General features: G+C 57.0%; 1 protein-coding gene across 2 annotated transcripts; it reads left to right on the top strand.

The window, feature by feature from the left end:
- The first annotated feature begins 1,621 nt into the window (after positions 1-1,621).
- MAG (myelin associated glycoprotein) lies at positions 1,622-15,212 on the top strand. 2 transcript variants are annotated; one of them, XM_044256326.1, is made up of 12 exons: positions 1,622-1,697; positions 3,527-3,586; positions 4,074-4,142; positions 4,328-4,696; positions 5,884-6,180; positions 6,288-6,545; positions 7,698-7,958; positions 12,086-12,373; positions 12,735-12,831; positions 13,625-13,724; positions 13,988-14,026; positions 14,696-14,774. In XM_044256326.1, the coding sequence occupies exons 3-11, from the start codon at positions 4,097-4,099 to the stop codon at positions 14,012-14,014; spliced, it is 1,743 nt and encodes a 580-aa protein (XP_044112261.1). In that variant the 5' UTR covers positions 1,622-1,697; positions 3,527-3,586; positions 4,074-4,096; the 3' UTR covers positions 14,015-14,026; positions 14,696-14,774. The 2 variants fall into 2 exon arrangements, with proteins under 2 accessions (XP_044112261.1, XP_044112260.1); XM_044256325.1 differs by lacking the exon at positions 13,988-14,026 and having other exon boundaries at positions 14,696-15,212.
- The last annotated feature ends 2,837 nt before the right edge of the window (positions 15,213-18,049 follow it).

An 18,049-nucleotide genomic window follows, 5' to 3' on the forward strand; every position in this document is an offset into this window, starting at 1 on the left:
CCACACTGGCCTGTGCGTCCTGCCCCCAGGGACAGCCTACGGTTCACACCTAGAGAGGGGATGGACCCCCAAACTGTGCAGGCCCAAGACTCCAAGGGGGTTGGCATTGAGGTTGAAGGCTGTGACATAGGAGTACTCCAGGATCTCAGTGGCCTCCTCCAAAGCCCAGGCACCAGGGCCCTCTCTTCTCTAGGACCCAGGCGTTCAAGCCCCACCCTGTTCTCAATGGGCCTTTGTCCCTGTCTGGGAAAGGCACGGGCAGAGTCTGACATCATGAAGCCTGAGGTGGGGGTGGCACTCCCCCTCCCCCTCCATCCAGCCTTCTCTGACTCTGCACACTTGGGTCTGAGGGATTTCCCTGTCCTTCACCCTCCCCACCCTGGTGAGGTTCTCCCCTGGGAGAAAGGACCCCCCACCAACTCCCCGAAAACCACTCTGGCCTAAAGGACAGAAGATACCCCAATGTGACTGAGCAGCTCATGGTCAAACCATTACTACATTTAGTCACAGTACCATGGCTCCCTCCATCGCCCCACACACACGAGCACCTTGCAAAGGTCAAGACCAAGGGGAACAGTTGGGCTGGGGGGAGGGAGGATCACTGTAAAGTTGGGAATCTGTCAAGCATCGTGCTTCATAAACCCCGCTGGGCACCTGGCACTGTTCTAGGGGACAGAGGGTGAAGCAGACAGGCAGGCAGAAACACAGTCCTCTGGGAACTCCCATACTAGTGGGGAAGGAGGGCCCCCAGAGTGCTGTCGGCAAACACACAGAGGCCTGTGGAAGGAGAGGGCAGCATTTGAACGGAGGGGCTTGGTGTGGTGAGAGGGGCAGGGCAGGCTCCAGAGGAAGTGGCATCTGGGCTGAGAGCCTAAACGATGTGCCAGGCTGTGGCCTGTGGCAGAATGGGGTGTGGGATGGGGTGGGGAGGCCTGTCCAGGAGGAAGGAGCAAGCGCACATGTCGCCAGTCAGAAGGTGCCTCTGGATATTTGAGGAAAATTTGCGCACCCACCCTGTGGTTTTGAAGCTTAGCCTGCTGCCAGGAGCCATTCTACAAACAGGTTAGAAATCAGCCCGTGAAGCCCTTATCTTCTTGGAGATCATGTTCTCATGAGAGGAGACAATCAATGCATAAGTTCATTTCCAATGGCAAGAAGAGTCTGGAAAAGAGACCAGGATGTGGGCACCAAACATGATCCAGGGACGTGATTCAAGAGAGGCTGGAGTTGACGATGAAGCCAAGAGTGGGCAGGTCCTCTCTCCTGCTCAGCTCCTCGGTGGCCTCTTTGGACCGAGGTCATACCTGTCCCGGCCACCAAGATTCCCTAGACGCTGAGAACCATGCTTTTGTTTCTTAGCCCGAGACTTCCAGAGATACTAGAAGACCCTCCCAGGGACCCAGGACCAGGGTGCACAGTGATGGAGGAGGGAGAGCAAGTGAGGCTGCCTCCCCCCATCCCCTCCAGGAAGGAGCTAGTAGAACCCAGGCGTCAGACTGCCCAGTTCCAGCAGTGGTTACAAGGGCCCCTTTGTGCCCCCCTCCCTCGGGGGCAGGGAGGAGCTGGGCCCTGGAGGCAGGCGGCCCCTGGCACCCGGGGGGAGGGGACGGGCTTGCAAGTGGGGGCCTGGACCCTAGGAGGCCAGGGGACTGTGAGCGGGGCTGGTGGAGCAGAGGGACAGAAGCAAGAACATTCAAGTGAGTACTCAGCCGAGAGGGACCGGCAACCGGGTGGAGAGCAGAGGATGGGGGCTGAGAGTGGAGGATCGGGGCTGAGAGGGTGGGGCAAAGGGGGCCCAGAAGCACGTGCGAGGCAAGGTGCTCTGGGCCATGGATGGTCACCCGGAGCTGCCACTAGTTTAGGATGGGGCAGAGTGCTGCTCAGGACAGCTCAAGGAATGGGCTGGGACCGTGGCAGGGAGAGTGACCGGGCTTAGGGAGTGAACCACAGAAAGGAAGAACACAGGGGTCTTCTCAGCATCCCTGGGGTCTGCAGGAACAGCTGTCCTGGGGCTCCTGAATTTGGGGCAGACTTGGGGGGGGGACGGTAGTCTGGGGCTGGAAGAGGAGCAGAGGCATGGGCCAGATCCTGCCATCTGTGAGGGGGCAGGGGCAGAGAGCTGTGGGGGCTGAGAGCTGCGAGTGAGGCCGTGTTAGCACCGGGGCACATGACAGGTGTGTGTGTGTGTGTGTGCGCGCGCGTGTGTGTGCACGTGTGCACGCACGCACCTCCCCTGGGTGAGCCTCTATCTACATCAGCGTTCTTCAGCCTTGTTTTCATTATATTCCACTAGGGCGCAATTTTAGAGCACTTTTTCCTAATCCCATTCCCACCGTGAAATTTTACGACCACAGACGTACAGTGTTTGTGTTTATGAACTGTGGCCCTTCAGCGAGTCACAGCTCACCCTTACAGCTAAGACAAGAACCAGTCTTTGCCCCCATTACAAACAGGTGGGTTGCCCGCTTGCATCCCAGGTGTGCCCAGGCCCTGTAACCAGCTCTCCCGGGGCCCCTGTCCCTTCCTGTCACAATGTGTCCATCAGCCTGCATCCGGGTGGGTCTGTCCTTGGCCACCCCCTGGTGTGCGTGTGTGCGGGTCTGTGCGTCTTTGTGAGCACGTGTGTGCCTGAGTACCCATGTCGGCCCCACGGTGTGGAGGGCGGGAGGCAGGACAGTGCAGGGGTGCCTCTGGACTGTGTGTGTGGGGCAGTCTGTGGGTGCAGGGGGCTCGCTGCCCTGCCCGGGTGTGTGCCTGCGTCGCTATTGTGTGAGCCTGTTCCTTCTGGTTGGGTCTAGATATGTCACATTTCAGACCGGCATTTGCATGTGTCTGACTGTGCATGCGTCCGTGTCCGTGGGAAGAGGGCGGTGAAGGCCAGGCAAGGCAGCCACTTGAAACCATGGCTTTGACCCTGGGGCGACCCACAGAGCAGCCGGGTGCCAGTGACTCACAAACTCCCAACCCCAAGGTCCTTCCTGGCCCTGCTCCGAGCCCAGCCAGGACCACCCGACTCTTCTTTCATCCCACCTACCTCTAGAAGCCCCCCAGGATGAGGCACCCTGACCCTGAGGGAACAGGGCTCTTTTGTACCGGGTCCTGGCCTCTGTTGAGGGTGGGGACAGCAGGGGCCATCTGTGGGGTGGGAGAGGGCGGCAGGAATTCCCGCGGCATGTTGGGAATGCTGATGCTGTGAAACCCAGTCATTGATGGGCTGGGTCCCTGCCTGCCACCCCCAGCCCTCAGCCGTGGGACATCTGCTCCCTCACCCCACTCACCACACGGCCTGCTTCACCCCCCACCCCAACACGCTGCTGCTCCCCCTTCCTCCCCAAAGTTCTTCGCAATTACAACTTGGGGGCGGGCGGGCCATGACTACAGAGTAGCTTCCAGGCTATGTGGGAGCGTCCCCAGCATCCCCAGGCAGCGGAGACAACGTGGACAGCCTCATAGCGGGCCACCACTCAGAGCGGACGCAGAGAGAGGGCGGCTGGCCGGGGCTACACCTGTCTGGCTCTCATTCCAGGTCGGCTGGCTGACAGCTTCAAGTGAGACCCGAAGGCGTTCCCAACTCAGGGAGACTGAGGTGAGGGGCAGGGTTCCAACTTCTCTTTCCCCCTGGTTTCCCCTGCTTCCTGCAGCCGGTCCAGCCCTGGTTCTGTCCTTACTTTCTGGAGATGCCCCAGGGGGGCACGACGGCGATGAAGATAATTATCCACATGTCATTACGAAGTGGTGGTTAAATGTGCAGACCTGGAGCTTGGCAAATGGGGTTTGAATCCCAACTCTGCCACTTACCAGCTGTGTGGCCTTGGGCAAATGCCTTAACGTCTCTGGACCGCAGCTATAAAATGCGGGTTCTAACTGCCACTTTCTCAAAGGGACCGAATGAATTAATACAGCGGAGTCAAGCATTAGGGCCTGGGGCATGGTCAATACATTAGAAATGTTTGTAATTCCAAATAATGATACCAGCAGTAGCCAACTTCTGAACAGGCCCCCTTCTGAAGCCTTACCAGGGGCACCCTTCACTTCTTCCCGGTGCCTTTAGTGCTCTCCTCTCCCCTCTCCAGCTGTCGCTCACTTGCTGGACAAAATGATTTTCCTCACGACCCTGCCTCTGTTTTGGATTATGATTTCAGGTAAGGACTAGGGGTGCAGGGATCCTGGGGCCTTGGCCTCTGAGCAGGCTGGGGCTATTTCTGTGGGTCCCTGCAGCCTCCAGGGGGGTGGTGGAAGGTGATAGGAGTTGTGTGCCTTGAAAGGTGGGGCGTGATGACCTGGGAAGGACATGTCGCTCCACCTCAGTGGTCCTGCTTGCCCACAGCCTCTCGTGGTGGTCACTGGGGTGCCTGGATGCCCTCATCCATCTCTGCCTTCGAGGGCACGTGTGTCTCCATCCCCTGCCGCTTCGACTTCCCCGACGAGCTGCGGCCGGCTGTGGTGCATGGCGTCTGGTACTTCAACAGCCCCTACCCAAAAAACTACCCCCCGGTGGTCTTCAAGTCTCGAACCCAAGTCGTGCACGAGAGTTTCCAGGGCCGCAGCCGCCTCCTGGGGGACCTTGGCCTGCGTAACTGCACTCTTCTGCTCAGCAGCCTTAGCCCGGAGCTGGGCGGCAAGTACTACTTCCGCGGGGACCTAGGGGGCTACAACCAGTACACCTTCTCGGAGCACAGTGTTCTGGATATCATCAGTGAGTCCCCAGAGCGCCTGCGTGCGGAGGCTGGGGGTGGCACCAAGTCTTTCCCGCCTTTCCAGGGAGGTTGGGGATGGCCAGGCCCGAGGTTTCTCAGTCTGGCCTGGGGTGCACACCCCCCACACCCACACAGAGGAGGAAGATGAGAGAAACAGACAAAGCAGGGCCCCCAAACAGTCTTGCTGCCCTCAGAGGAAAAAACGAGGGTTCTTCCTCTTCTTCTAAAAACAACTGGAAGAAAAGCAGTGGGGCCCAGGGGCTAGAGGTAAGGCCTCTGGATCCCTGGGTTGTCTGGGTGACTATGGGCATGTTACTTAATGTCTCTGGACCTTGTTTTCCTCCTCTGTAAGATGGGGACAAGACTAGCACTTACAGCTCAATGAGTGAATCCTTGTGGGGTGCTCCGAGCTGCGCCTGGCTCTGGGTGACCAGTGCTGGGGGACAGCATGGACATACTGCTCTCAGACAGTCTGAATTTTTAAGAGAAACCAGAACTGCATGTTTTTCTGTGCAATCTCCTAATTCCTAAACATTGGCTGCTGATTCTGATTTTTAAAAACAAATCCTAAATTTAGGCCAAAGAGTATGCAGTTCTGGGCCAGATTTGTCAATCAGAGCAGGGCACGCCGGCCAATTTCCAAGAGGCCCTATAGCATGGAGCCCCTAGGTTCGGGTTCCCCATCTGCATGGAGTCCAAATGAGCCAGATCACAGCCCCAATGCAGAAAGAGACCCCACTGGCACAGCCAGACATAGATCTCCAAGACATCACACACACACACACACACACACACACACATACACGCACACTGACATATGTGACAGGAAAATAAACCAAAGCACACATGGGAAAGGAGAGAAATTTCTTGAGGAGAAAGCCGGAGTGAGTTTGAAGTTCAGTTCTACTCCACACTAGCTGTGGCCCCAGTTTCATCATCTAAAAACTGAGCAAAGTAATGTTACCCTCCTTCTAGCTTGGTCTGGCAAGGACTGGCAAGGGAACCACTGTCAAGTATTCAGCCCATTATACTGTGATTTTCATTATTACACGTCTGTGGTCAGATGAGGAGGGCCTCCAGGTGAAGGGTATCCAGGGAGAGAGAAGGTTGTAGGGAATTTTTGGGGGGAGGGGACCGCGAACCAAGAACGCTTCCAAGATCCTTCTGTTCCCTCCCCCTCATCTAGACACCCCCAACATCGTGGTTCCCCCAGAGGTGGTGGCAGGCTCTGAAGTGGAGGTGAGCTGCATGGTGCCGGACAACTGCCCGGAGCTGCGCCCGGAGCTGAGCTGGCTGGGCCACGAAGGGCTGGGGGAGCCCACCGTGCTGGGTCGGCTGCGCGAGGACGAGGGCACCTGGGTGCAGGTGTCGCTGCTACATTTCGTGCCCACTAGGGAGGCCAACGGCCACCGGCTGGGCTGCCAGGCCTCCTTCCCCAACACCACCCTGCAGTTCGAGGGCTACGCCAGCCTGGACGTCAAGTGTGAGCCTGGGGACTGGGCGGGGGGCGGGGCGGGGGGCAGGGCCGGGGGCCCGGTCTGCGGCCCGAGCCCGCTGACCCCCGCCCCCTCCTCTTGTCGCGGGCCTTAGACCCCCCGGTGATCGTGGAAATGAACGCCTCGGTGGAGGCCATCGAGGGCTCACACGTCAGCCTGCTCTGCGGGGCGGACAGCAACCCGCTGCCGCTGCTGACCTGGATGAGGGACGGCACGGTGCTCCGGGAGGCCGTGGCCGAAAGCCTGTTCTTGGATCTGGAAGAGGTGACCGCCGCGGAGGACGGTGTCTACGCCTGCCTGGCAGAGAACGCCTACGGCCAGGACAACGGCACCGTGGAGCTCAGCGTCATGTGTGAGTGGCCCCCGTGTCCGGCACTGGCTGGACAGAGGAGGGGACGGACAGAGGAGGGGAAACCGGCGCCCGCTTGCCCAGCTGGGCGGGGCCGGGAGCGGGCGGGCCCACCCGAGCACCGCCAAGGCTGAGGCCAAGGTGGAGTGGAGGGCTGCAGGTCAAGGCTTTCCCTCCTGCGTCCCACAAGTATCTGATGAACACCTACTGCGCACCACTCTTCTCCCCACCGCGAGGTGGAAAGACAGATGGGTCCCTGCTGCGCCGGAATGCCGGTGAAACTCTGACCAGCCTCGCCTGGTCTGGGAGTGGATCTGGGCCCTGGAAATCCGCATTTCCCAATGAGCCCCCTTGCAGTTGTAGGCAAAGGGGCAAGGGACCCCAGACCTCACCCAGCCCCTGGCTGGCTGTTATGCTCTGGAGTCCCCCGCGGGACCGACTGGTCAGATAGGGTTCTTTGTTAGGAACCAAGGAGAGGTCATTCATTCATTCACTCATTCACAAATATTTATTGAGGCAAAATGCCCAGGCCTGTGGATAATAATAATGAGAGCTGCCGCCAGCATCCACTCAGCAGTTTCTGAGTGCCTTCCACAAATACTCTTCCCCCGGACATCCCCACGGCTAGCCCCGACCCTCCTCTTCTCTTCTCGGGGAAGCCTTCCCTCACCATCCTAGTTAAAACTCCAACTACCCTGATTTCCCATCACCATGTTTGTTTCTCCCCAAAGCCCATATCCCCGTCTAGCCAACTACATTTATTTACTAACACAGTGTCCACTCACGTGGTTAGGAATCTTCATCTCACCTTGCTCAGGCTAACACAGCTCCTGTCATTTAGGTTCTCCGTGACTCCTGTGAGGTTGGGACTATTATTAAGCTCATTTTGCAGTTAAGAGAAATGAGGCCCCGAGAGGTTAGGGCATGGGTACACGCACAGCTGGGGAGGGGTGGAGCTGGGATTCGAGCACAGCAGGCTGGCCGCAGAGTCTCTGTTCTTATAAATAGGATAGCCGGACAGGAATTATCTGAACCATCGGAGCCGGTGTGCTCAGATTGGGGTATATAGGGTCACATCGGGGATGGGAGTTAGCTGGCAGAAGAGGCACCCTTGGCTTCTGACCATCGCTCCCCCCGCCATCCTGCCCCTCCCAGATGCACCCCGGAAGCCGATGGTGAACGGGACGATGGTGGCTGTGGAGGGGGAGACGGTCTCCATCTTGTGCTCCACACAGAGCAACCCGGATCCTATTCTCACCATCTTCAAGGAGAAGCAGATTCTGGCCACAGTCATCTACGAGAGCGAGCTGCAGCTTGAGCTGCCTGCCGTCACTCCCGAGGATGACGGAGAGTACTGGTGTGTGGCTGAGAACCAGTATGGCCAGAGGGCTACCACGTTCAACCTGTCTGTGGAGTGTGAGTACCCCCCCTCCCCCCGCTCCTCTCCCCTTGTCCTGCTGGAAGCGGGCTGGACTTCATGTCCTTCCTCATTCCCCGCCTCAGTGGGTGGTTCATTGGGGGCACATGGGTCGCTGGGAAGCATCCACGCATTCCAGCCAAGGGTCAGTTTTACCCCAGCAGATGAGAATGGGCAAGGTAGGGAAGCTGAATCCACAGCAACAAATTGAAAGTCCCACCTGAGAGTACTGTGTTTCCACATCCTGGGATGCGCTTTTGACCAAGGAGATTTCTGGATCCTGTGGCCTCTGCCCCCTTTGCAGTCACCAATAACCAGGACATCTAACCCTTGTGTTGCATTGCTATGTATCAGGCATTGCTGGAAGCTTTGTATGGGGACCCATTCATTTCAACCACATGACATTCCCAGGAGGGAGGTTCTGTTACTGTCTCCAGTTTCCAGAGAAGCAAATGGAGGCCCAGAGAGGTTATACCATTACCCAAGGTCACACAGCCAGAGAACGGTTCACATCCAGACAGTCTGGCTCCACTGTTCTGCTGTAGTTGACCTCATCCTGTTGTTACATCAGAATACACTGATCGAGCTGTTGCTATGTGCCAAGGGCAGTGTGACTGTGGGGAACGTGGGGGAGAGGACCAAGAGGACACCAAGCTGACGAACAGGTGGAGTTTAGCCAGAGAAATGGGATGGGAGGGATGCAAGTAGAAAGCTTGGAAGACTTGGAAATGAAGCTTATCATTCCACTGGCAACCAGCAGCTGTCCCAACCTCTTCACCGATGACATGGCCAACACCCCCATCCCATCCCCACCCCCCACGGCCATGCAGGGCTGTAGCCCCCAGCGAGTGGTTTCCACTCCCTCTCCTACAGCAGCTCCCTCTGGAATGTCACCCCCATGTGGTCATCTCCTCTGCTTCCTCTTCAGCTCCTGCCTGGTTTCTGGCACTAGTTTCCAGACCTGACCAGTCCCTGCCTCCGTTATTCTACCTCCAGTGGTACCCACCCCCCAGGTTTGCCAGAAGGTAGTGAGCACCACCTAGACTCAGTACTCTGAATGTGGTAATAATCAGTACGTGGCAGAGACAGGCTATTTCAAGTGCCACCTTCCAAGGCAAAGGGATGGCCACGCACTGCTGTGCTAACCTTTCACTCTGGAGCACGCTCCCTCCCAGCCCCTGCTCGCTCGCAGTACCCAAGGCGATCATGCATTGTGGGGTGTTCTGCTTTCTCCATCCTCGCCCTCCTGGGCTAGCTTCCTCCTTCTGCTACACCCCTTTTCCCTGTCACACCCCAAGCCAGTGGCCTCATAAGTCAGAGGGTCAGAGAGCCCCCTGAGAATCGGGTAGAAACCCCTGAGCCTGAACACCGTAGGGTCTCACGTACATTGGAGTCACAGGCTCTCCTGGACAGTGAGAGGGGCGGCAGCAAATGGTCATTCATGGTCTCCTCTGGGCAGGATCCCGAGCCCTGCAGTGTTCTTCTCCTGAGCCCGTGTGGTCACCCTGTGAAGCAGGTACACGTTATCATCATCCCCTCTTTGACGGAGCAGAAGACAAAGGTCAGAATCCCCCAAGACCATGCAGCTCAGAGGGTCAGTCAGAGTCAGTCTTCTGGACTTTTCTCTGGCACAGCTCTTAAACCCCTGGCTGCTTTGCTGCTCTGCAGCCTGCGGCGCCCAAGGACTTACCTAATCAGGCTTCTTTTTGGAAACAAACCAACGGATTTGGAGTGGAAGGCCTTCAGCCTGCTGGAGCCGAGGAGCAGCTGTGCCACCCCACCGGCCCTCACCCCACCTGCTGAGCCCTGCCAGCTTCACCCAGGCCTGGGTCACAGGCGTGCCCTATGGCAGGGTGGCCTCAGGCTTCTGGCCACAGCATCCCTCAGGCTCCTCTCTGTCCCTGAAGTCCATGTCCCCTCGCACCAGGGATTTGGTGCCCACTGACAATGGCAGGTGCTCCTAGAGCGGGGCGTCCTTCTGACCCATTGAGCCAGGGCCCAGCACGGTGAGGGACATGTGGCAAGGCTCTCGCCTCTACTGAGTGCTTGCACGCAGGGGACTAGTCTGAGCCCTCGGCGCATGCTGACCTATTTTGGTCTCATCACAACATGATTGTGAGGAACTGTTCTTCATCCCAGTTTAAGAAGGAAACCGAAGTGTGAGCTGGTGTCCAGCACCAGACAGAGCTGAACCCACCTGGGTCAGAAACCCTGCTCTGTCTCCATCCTGCGGCGGCATGATCCCAGACAAGTGACTTCACTTTTGCAGAGCCTCTCCACTGAAAAACGGGTATATGATAACCATAGCTGACCCCGAAGAAGGCTGTGAAGAGTCTGGAAGTTATGCTGAATGCCCACATTGCCTGACACCATTTGCTCCGAAAATAATTTCCCACTAATCTCTCCCTTGGACTCCAGGCTCCTGGCCCTGCTGGAGTTCCTGTGGCCAAGGCTTTGCTCACGTGCTCCCCCTGCTGGAATGGTTCCATTTATCGCATCCTGAATCCTTGGGAAGGATGTTAAGCCAAATGGCCTAATCAGGGCCAGTAAATGGCAGAGCTGGGCTCTGCCAAAGCTGTCGCACCCCAAACTCCCCATTCTTTGTGGGACTGGGGGTTTGTATAGGGTCAGTCAGGGTTCCCCAGGTCTCCCCGGTTGCCTGCAAAGCTGCGGAGATACTGAGCACATGGAGGCAGGGTGGTGGCAAGGGGTTGAGGGCGGATGCTGTCCCTGGAGCAGAGGGGTGCGGTCTTGAATGAAAGGGTTTCTAAAACAATGTAACAGCTGTTGGTTCGAGTTTGTCATTATTCTGCAGGGTGTTAATTCATTAACACTACAACAAGGCATAGTGCATGTTTGCCTGTACAGATTTCGGGCTATATATTTTTAAATTACTAGATTTAGATGCAAGTACACATTGAGGTTCCAACTGGAACCATCTTGAGCTTGAATCGGGTCATGTGACTCCCTGGCCCGTCACTGTTACTTGCATATTCTTTTTTTAAACCGGAAACTGGAAGTAAATGGGGGTAGGTGGCCCGAGGGTCTTTTGGCCCTGTGCAGGGGGTTTCTGGTCAGAACTGAGAATCAGAGCTCAGTCTAGAGTGAGCAGACTCCAGTGCTGGATTCTTCAGGAAGGGAGAGAACATAGTTTTGAAAAGCAACATTCTATGTTCTATTATATTATCATAGTTTAGAAAATGAAAGAAACGAACACCCCCCCCCCAAAAAAAAGCCCTCCACAAAACCCAGACCAGTACCATTTTTGTAATACAAACGTCAGCAAAGGAAAGCTCAGCGCAATGACCTTGGGTGGAGGATGGGGGTTGGTGCCAGTGGCAGTGGAAGAGCCCAGGACAGAGGGACAGTCAGGGTGCAAGGGGGCTTGAGGGAGTCAGCAGGGGCATCTGCAGGTGGCCAGGGAGGGGAGCCGGCAGGATTCAGTAGCCCATGGCAGTCTTCGCAGAGCTCCGCTATGTGAAAGGCGGGTTCTAAGGATGGGGATGGAGAGTAGGCAGAGCGAGAACCAGTCTTGATGGCAGCAAGAGCCCAGCCATGTGGGTATCTCACATGGGTAGGGATAAGTGCTGGGGAGCAAAACCCAAGCAGGATGGGGAGCGAATGGTTAGTGAAGCGAGGCACAATTTCCGTGAGTCGTCAAAGAAGATAACATCTGAGTAGAGCCCTGGGCACAGAGGGAGGGACTGAGTTCAGCAGGTGTTAGGGGAGTGTTCCAGGGTGAGGGAGAATCTCCAAGACCCTGAGCTGGGAAGAAGCTCCATGAGCTTTAGAAAGACTGAGGAGGCCAGTGTGACAGGTCAGGAGCCATGGCAAGAGAAGACCCGTGCGGTTGGGTCCCGCGGGGCCTTGCCAAGCCAGGAAAAGAATTTGGATATCATTGTCAGTGACCTGGGGGCAACGGAAGGAGGGTTTTGAGCAAGGAGCCTCGTGATCTCATTTGTTTGACAAGGTGAACAAAGAGAGGGGGCCGGAGGTAGTGCGAAGGGGGAAATGCAGCTTGTCTCATCTCCCAGACAGCTACCACCTGCTCCGCCATGGAGTCCCCTGAGGCTCAGCCTCCGGTTGGCACCAGTCCCCTGAGTCCTGGTCTTTCTTGCTCCTGCAGTTGCCCCCATGATCCTCCTGGAGTCCCACTGTGCAGCAGCCCGGGACACGGTGCAGTGCCTGTGCGTGGTGAAATCCAACCCGGAGCCATCCGTGGCTTTTGAGCTGCCCTCACGGAACGTGACTGTGAACGAGACCGAGCGGGAGTTTGTGTACTCGGAGCGCAGTGGCCTCCTGCTCACCAGCATCCTCACCCTGCGGGGGCAGGCCCAGGCCCCGCCCCGGGTCATTTGCACGGCCCACAACCTCTATGGCACCAAGAGCCTGGAGCTGCCCTTCCAGGGAGCCCGTGAGTGCTGTGGTCGGGGGTGGGGAGGGGAGCCACAGAGGGGGCTTCTCTTGGATCCAGGCTTCCCTCCCCGAGGCTGACCATCAGCCACCCAGCGTGGGTCGGGCGACGCAGGTGGAGCAAGTGGTAAAGATGCCCTTTCCAGTTGGTAAGAATAGGCTGCCCTGGGTTTGTCTGTGCTTCATGGGCCCTCTCCTGGACCGTCTGGCCACTAAACCCTCCAGGCCAGTCAGGCAGTGCAAGGCTGTGCCAGCTCTGGAAACGTTTTCACCATCATCTCTGCCCCAGCCCATCTCCCAAGACCCCGAGTGTCCTCACTATCACCAGCATTCCTGAGGGTGTCTGGGTCTTCTGTCCTCAGACCGCCTGATGTGGGCCAAGATCGGCCCCGTGGGAGCCGTGGTAGCCTTTGCCATCCTAATTGCCATCGTCTGCTACATCACCCAGACACGCAGAAAGTGAGTGGCTTGCCAGGGCTCATCTGGGGGGTTGGGGACTCTCCCGGGGCTGGGGAGGTGGGGAGATCAGTTAGAGGTAGCAGGTGGCCAAGCAAGGGCAGCCCTGTCTGTGTTCGGGAGGGCGATTCTGCTCTGTGCATGTTTGGATGCATGGAGGAGAGAGGCTCCTGCTAACGTTTCGGGGTGGGCCAGTGCCCGGGCCGGGCACTTTCCCCTGTTGGTTACCCGGTCCCCACATTCTGTGGCCACAGCCCCTTGCCCTCTAGGAACCCTTCTGCACACGCTCCAGTGCGGTGGGGGAGAGCCAGAGACCCCTGGCTCATAGCCACGGGGCCGGTCACTGTCGGTTCCAGGGCCTGGGTGCTTACACACATCATCTCTGGCAAAAGGACACTCCCCAGCCCCAGACCACCCCCCACAACAACTCTGCTATTCTCCCTCCTTGTGGCACACACATCAGCTTCCCTGAAAACAAATTCATCCTTCTGCTCCATGTCCTGGCAGCAAGAGGGGAGGACAGAGCCAGAGCACATGAGAAGAACCCCAAGAAACTAAGCTGGGTCCCCAAAAGTTGCAGAGGCCAGGAACCTGATGGAGAGATGGGCACAGGTGACAGGAAGAGGCTGGTCATTCTGGAAATGACCAGAAGGGGCCATCTATGCCGTCTTAGAGAGATGGGTGGGAACTGCCCTGGGGTCCGTTGAGCCAAACTCCTCAGGTAGATGGGGTGCAGAAAGGGAGCGGAGAGGGAGGCCTGGGACTCCTGCTGGGGCTGATGTGTCCTGCCCTGCAGAAAGAACGTGACAGAGAGCCCCAGCTTCTCGGCGGGGGACAACCCCCCGGTTCTGTTCAGCAGCGACTTCCGCATCTCTGGGGCACCAGAGAAATATGAGGTGAGGGCCGGAGCCTTGTGGCTCCAGACTAGCTGGAAAACCTGGGTGACGGGGACCGTGAGGGCCTGGGAGGTCCTGGGAGGCTAAGGGACAGCGGGGAGGCTGGCCCCTTCAGAAGGGAATGGGAGGAAGCGTGGAGGGCGGGCTGTACCCGGGCTGGGAGGGGTGCTCAGGCTGAGACTGGGATGGGGGCTGAGGGGCTCAGCAGAGGGCAGCCCCCTCCTCCCCACCCGGGTCTATGACTGCATTTCCTTCTCCAATAGTCCAGAGAGGTCTCTACCCTGGAATGAGCGCCCCAGGAGGTAGGATCCAGGGACCTCAGTGTGCCTGCCCTCTGGGCCCTTGTGGGCCTTGGGGTTGGCGTGCATGTGTGTGCGTTCTCGTCAGGTGTCCAGGATGTTCCCTGGCTAAGTCTGGCCCTGCCCAGCTCTCCTGGCCTTGTCTATTCTGTCCTGTTGCTGCTCCCTTCTGTCTGTGGTCACTGTCCCGTGTCTGTGTCCAAAGACCCCATGTAGGAGTGGGGGTGGGGTGGAGCACAGGACAGGGAAGATGAAGTCACCCCTGCAGGATCTCCCAGACTGAGGAGGGAAGTCACCCCAAACCTAAACATGGGGGAAGGTCATATGGAACCAGGCACTTACACATTTGGGAAGGCAGGATCCCAACCAAGTGACTTTACTCTGACAAGACGCTATGGGTTGAATCGCCTGTGCCCCAAATCCTTACGTTGAAGAGGTCTTCCTGGACACACTGAATTTGTGAGTGACTCTCAGGCTGAAGAGGCTGTCGTGCGTGGGGGCACCAGCATGGGCAAAGGCCCCAGGCTGCACCGGCGGGCCTTGAGAAAGAGAAAGGAGGTCTACACGGAGCTTTGGGACTTGACTTTGGAGCTGTGGGGGTGAATGTGACTGCAGCTGTTGGACCTGGAAAAGATGGAACAAGACTCTTTATTGGGCTCTTTCTGTTTGCAGAGTGAGAGGCGACTGGGATCTGAGAGGAGGCTGCTGGGCCTTCGCGGGGAGCCCCCAGAGCTGGACCTGAGCTATTCTCACTCGGACCTGGGCAAACGACCCACCAAGGACAGCTACACCCTGACGGAGGAGCTGGCCGAGTATGCTGAAATCCGTGTCAAGTGAGGGAGCTGGGGGCTGCCTGTGCGGCCACCCCTCCCTCAGGACCCTCACTGGCCCCTACTGGTTATGGGCTCCCTTGCTCCCCAGAGTGGAGGGGGCTGGGGCCGTAAAGGAAGGGGGCAGGTGACAGTGAGGTCCTAGGGGCCTGGCCTCCCCTCCTTCCCAGCCGTCCCCGGCCCGGCCAGCACCCACCCCACACTGTGGCTCCTCTCTAACCTCCTTTAACCTCATGTCTGGAGGGGAGCTCCGTCTGTCCGTCCATGTTATTTATTGCTACCCCCTGCCTGGTCTCCTGCCCCCACACCCGGCCCCAGGGCCTGTCCAGAGGGACGTGAAATAAATGCCATGAAGCCAACCACTTGTCTAGATCCTGATGGTTCCTGATCCATCCTAGTGAAGCCTGCTGCCCCTCTCCTCGCCCTCTGCGAGGTCCTGGGCAGGGACAAAGGCCCAGGAATTCTAGCCCTGAGTCCAAGGCCACTACCTTGACTGGCAGCTTGTGGGCTGGGTCTGGCCCCTTCACTCACTCACATCCCCTCACGCCCCCTGCCGGTCGGGGTGTTTTGTGAGCCTGCGCTGATTTGACCGCCATCCCTCACATTCACGCCATATTTCACAGCCTCAGCCTTCCCAACTTTACTTTTTTTGGTTTAAGAAACATTAAGTAGGCACCAGCTGTGTACAGAGCCCCTTCAGGAAGCTCAGGCCATCTGGGGTAAGGAACGGGACAAGGCCGCGATGATGACACTGGGGCTCAGAGAAGCTAGGGGATTTTCCTAGGGCCCCAGAGCTAGCAAATAGAGTGGCCAGGCCCTGGATACCATTCTTCTCTTTTCCCTAACCCCTGTTGGCAATCTGAAGAGGGCCAGACTCTCTGGTATGAATGACATTAATAACTAAGAGTTGTTATGTGCCCCATGGTTCTACCTGATCTACATTATTAATCTCCACTTCGCTTCCCTAACTAGCATGACAATGGCTCTCAAAGTGGGGTCCCACACCAGCAGCATCCATATCAACTGGGAACTCGTTAGAAAGGCACATTCTTGGGCACCTGGGTGGCTCAGTGGGTTAAGCGTCTGCCTTCAGCTCAGGTCATGATCTCAGAGTCCTGGAATTGAGCCCCACGTTGGGCTCCCTGCTCGGTGAGGAGTCTGCTTCTCCCTCTTCCTCTCCCTCCGCCAGTGCCTGCCGCTCATGTGTGCTCTATCTCAAATAAATAAATAAAATCTTAAAAAAAAAAAAAAAGGAAAGAAAGAAAGACCCATTCTCAAGGTCCCATGCCAGACAGCAGGAGCCCCAAACTCGTTTTGACAAGTCCTCCAGGTGATTCTGATGCACGGATGTTTGAGAACCTAGAGAAGCTGAGGTCCCCCAGGTGGTAACTGCACAGCCCCGACTTGAGCCCAGAGCCCAGAGCTCTCCCACCGTGCGCCCCGCCATCTTGGTGAGAAGCACCTGAGCTCACCGGCCCAAGAGCACTGAGGGAACCCAGAGAGTAGAGTTGCTGTTTGGGAGTGGCTCCTGAACAGGGCTGTTTCCCCCTGGTTTTTGAAGAGGGCAGAGGATACCACAGAGGCCATCGTGGAGACTGAGGGCAGGACTCACCAAACCACAGTGGCAGGGAAGGCAGTGAGGACACCTCGGCTGGAAATGGAGGTCAACTTGCAGGACAAGAGCTGTGGGTGCTAGTGGGGTTGGGAGCAGCCAGGAGGGGACCGACCCCAAGGCCTGCCCGGGCTCTTTCCTGGTGGGACTCTATCCTGTAGAGAGGAAGACATTGAATCAAGGACTTCATGTACAACACCCGACTGCAACCCGTGACACCTGCTCCCGGGACCAGGGCAAGAGGGGCTTTCAGAGCACAGAATGGAGGTGTGTCTGGGGGGGTCTCAGGAGCCAGGGAGGTGTCCCACTGACAGGAAATCCCACAGGGACACTGTGTGTGAAGGCTCTAAGTGGGAACATATTTGGCAAAATTTCAGGCGCTGAAAATAAGGCCAAGCAGTGGTCCAGGATTGGGCAGAATCTAGTAGGGGCTGCCCAGCAGCTGCGGGAGCAGTCCCCACCAGATCTCCTGTGCACACGCATGGGGACCCCGCCCTGACACACCTGTCTTCTGACAACAGACCCTGGCTCCAGCAGGTCTGGCCTGGGAGGAATGCTCCTAAGGACTTCGCCCTGAGGAGCAGAGCAGTGTCAATAATGAGAGACTCCGGTAACCCTGTGCTGCCCAAAGCGCCACCCGAGCGCCATGCTGATGAGCCCGCTGATCCCGGGAGGAGGGCAGAGCAACTTTTACCTTTGCTATGTTCAACTCAGCACTTACCAGAACAAAAGGACACCTGCATGCCAAACGGGTGGTTTTTTTTTTTTTAAATAAAAACTTAGGAGGAGACTAAGCTTAAAAATAAGTCAAGTGATTGATTTAAAGAGATATATGAAATAAAGTTTCACAGACAGGACAAAAGTCCTGAAAATCATAGGCAAACCTCTAAAGTTTAGGAAAAATGAAGTGATCTGAGGCAAGATCATCTCATAGGAGGGACAAACTTTTGGTGATGACATACAAGGAGGACCAAAATTCAGGAGTATCACATTCCACCCCTCTCCTAGACTCCCCCAGAATTCATCTGTTCCAGCAAAACATGTTTGCTGAGTACCTACTCAGTGCCAGGACTATGCTGGGCTCTAGGGCTATCACAGGGGCCAAGAAGAAACACTCTCTGACCTTGTGGAGCTGACATTCTGTGGAACGGACAGATGACAATCAGATAAACAAGTGTTGGTCAGATAGTGAGCGTGCTAAGAAGGAAATTAAGCAGGCGAGAACGGAAAGTGCTGGGCAGGCTGCTGTTTTAGAGCATTTGAGTAGAGAGCAGAAGGAAGCAAGGGAGGGAATTCTGTCCCTTTCTGGAGAATGTAGAAAAGCCAAGATCAGGTGCAAAGGCCCATGATGGGAAGGTACTTGATATGCTCCGGAACAAGGAGGGAACCAGCATGCCTGGAGGTAGCTGGTAAACAGAGCAGTTGCCCAAGGGTGCCTGATCACAGAAGGCCCTGTAGGTTAGGACTCAGGCTTTTACTCAGAGTAAAACTGGGCTGTCAGGGAGGATGATACGTGCAGGAATGTTTCGGAGGGGCTGAGGTTTCTAGGACCCTGCTTGTAGCTGTGGGGATAATGAGCTCAGC

This window comes from Neovison vison, chromosome 7 (genome assembly GCF_020171115.1).
Source record: "Neovison vison isolate M4711 chromosome 7, ASM_NN_V1, whole genome shotgun sequence".
NCBI classification, from domain to species: Eukaryota; Metazoa; Chordata; class Mammalia; order Carnivora; family Mustelidae; genus Neogale; species Neogale vison.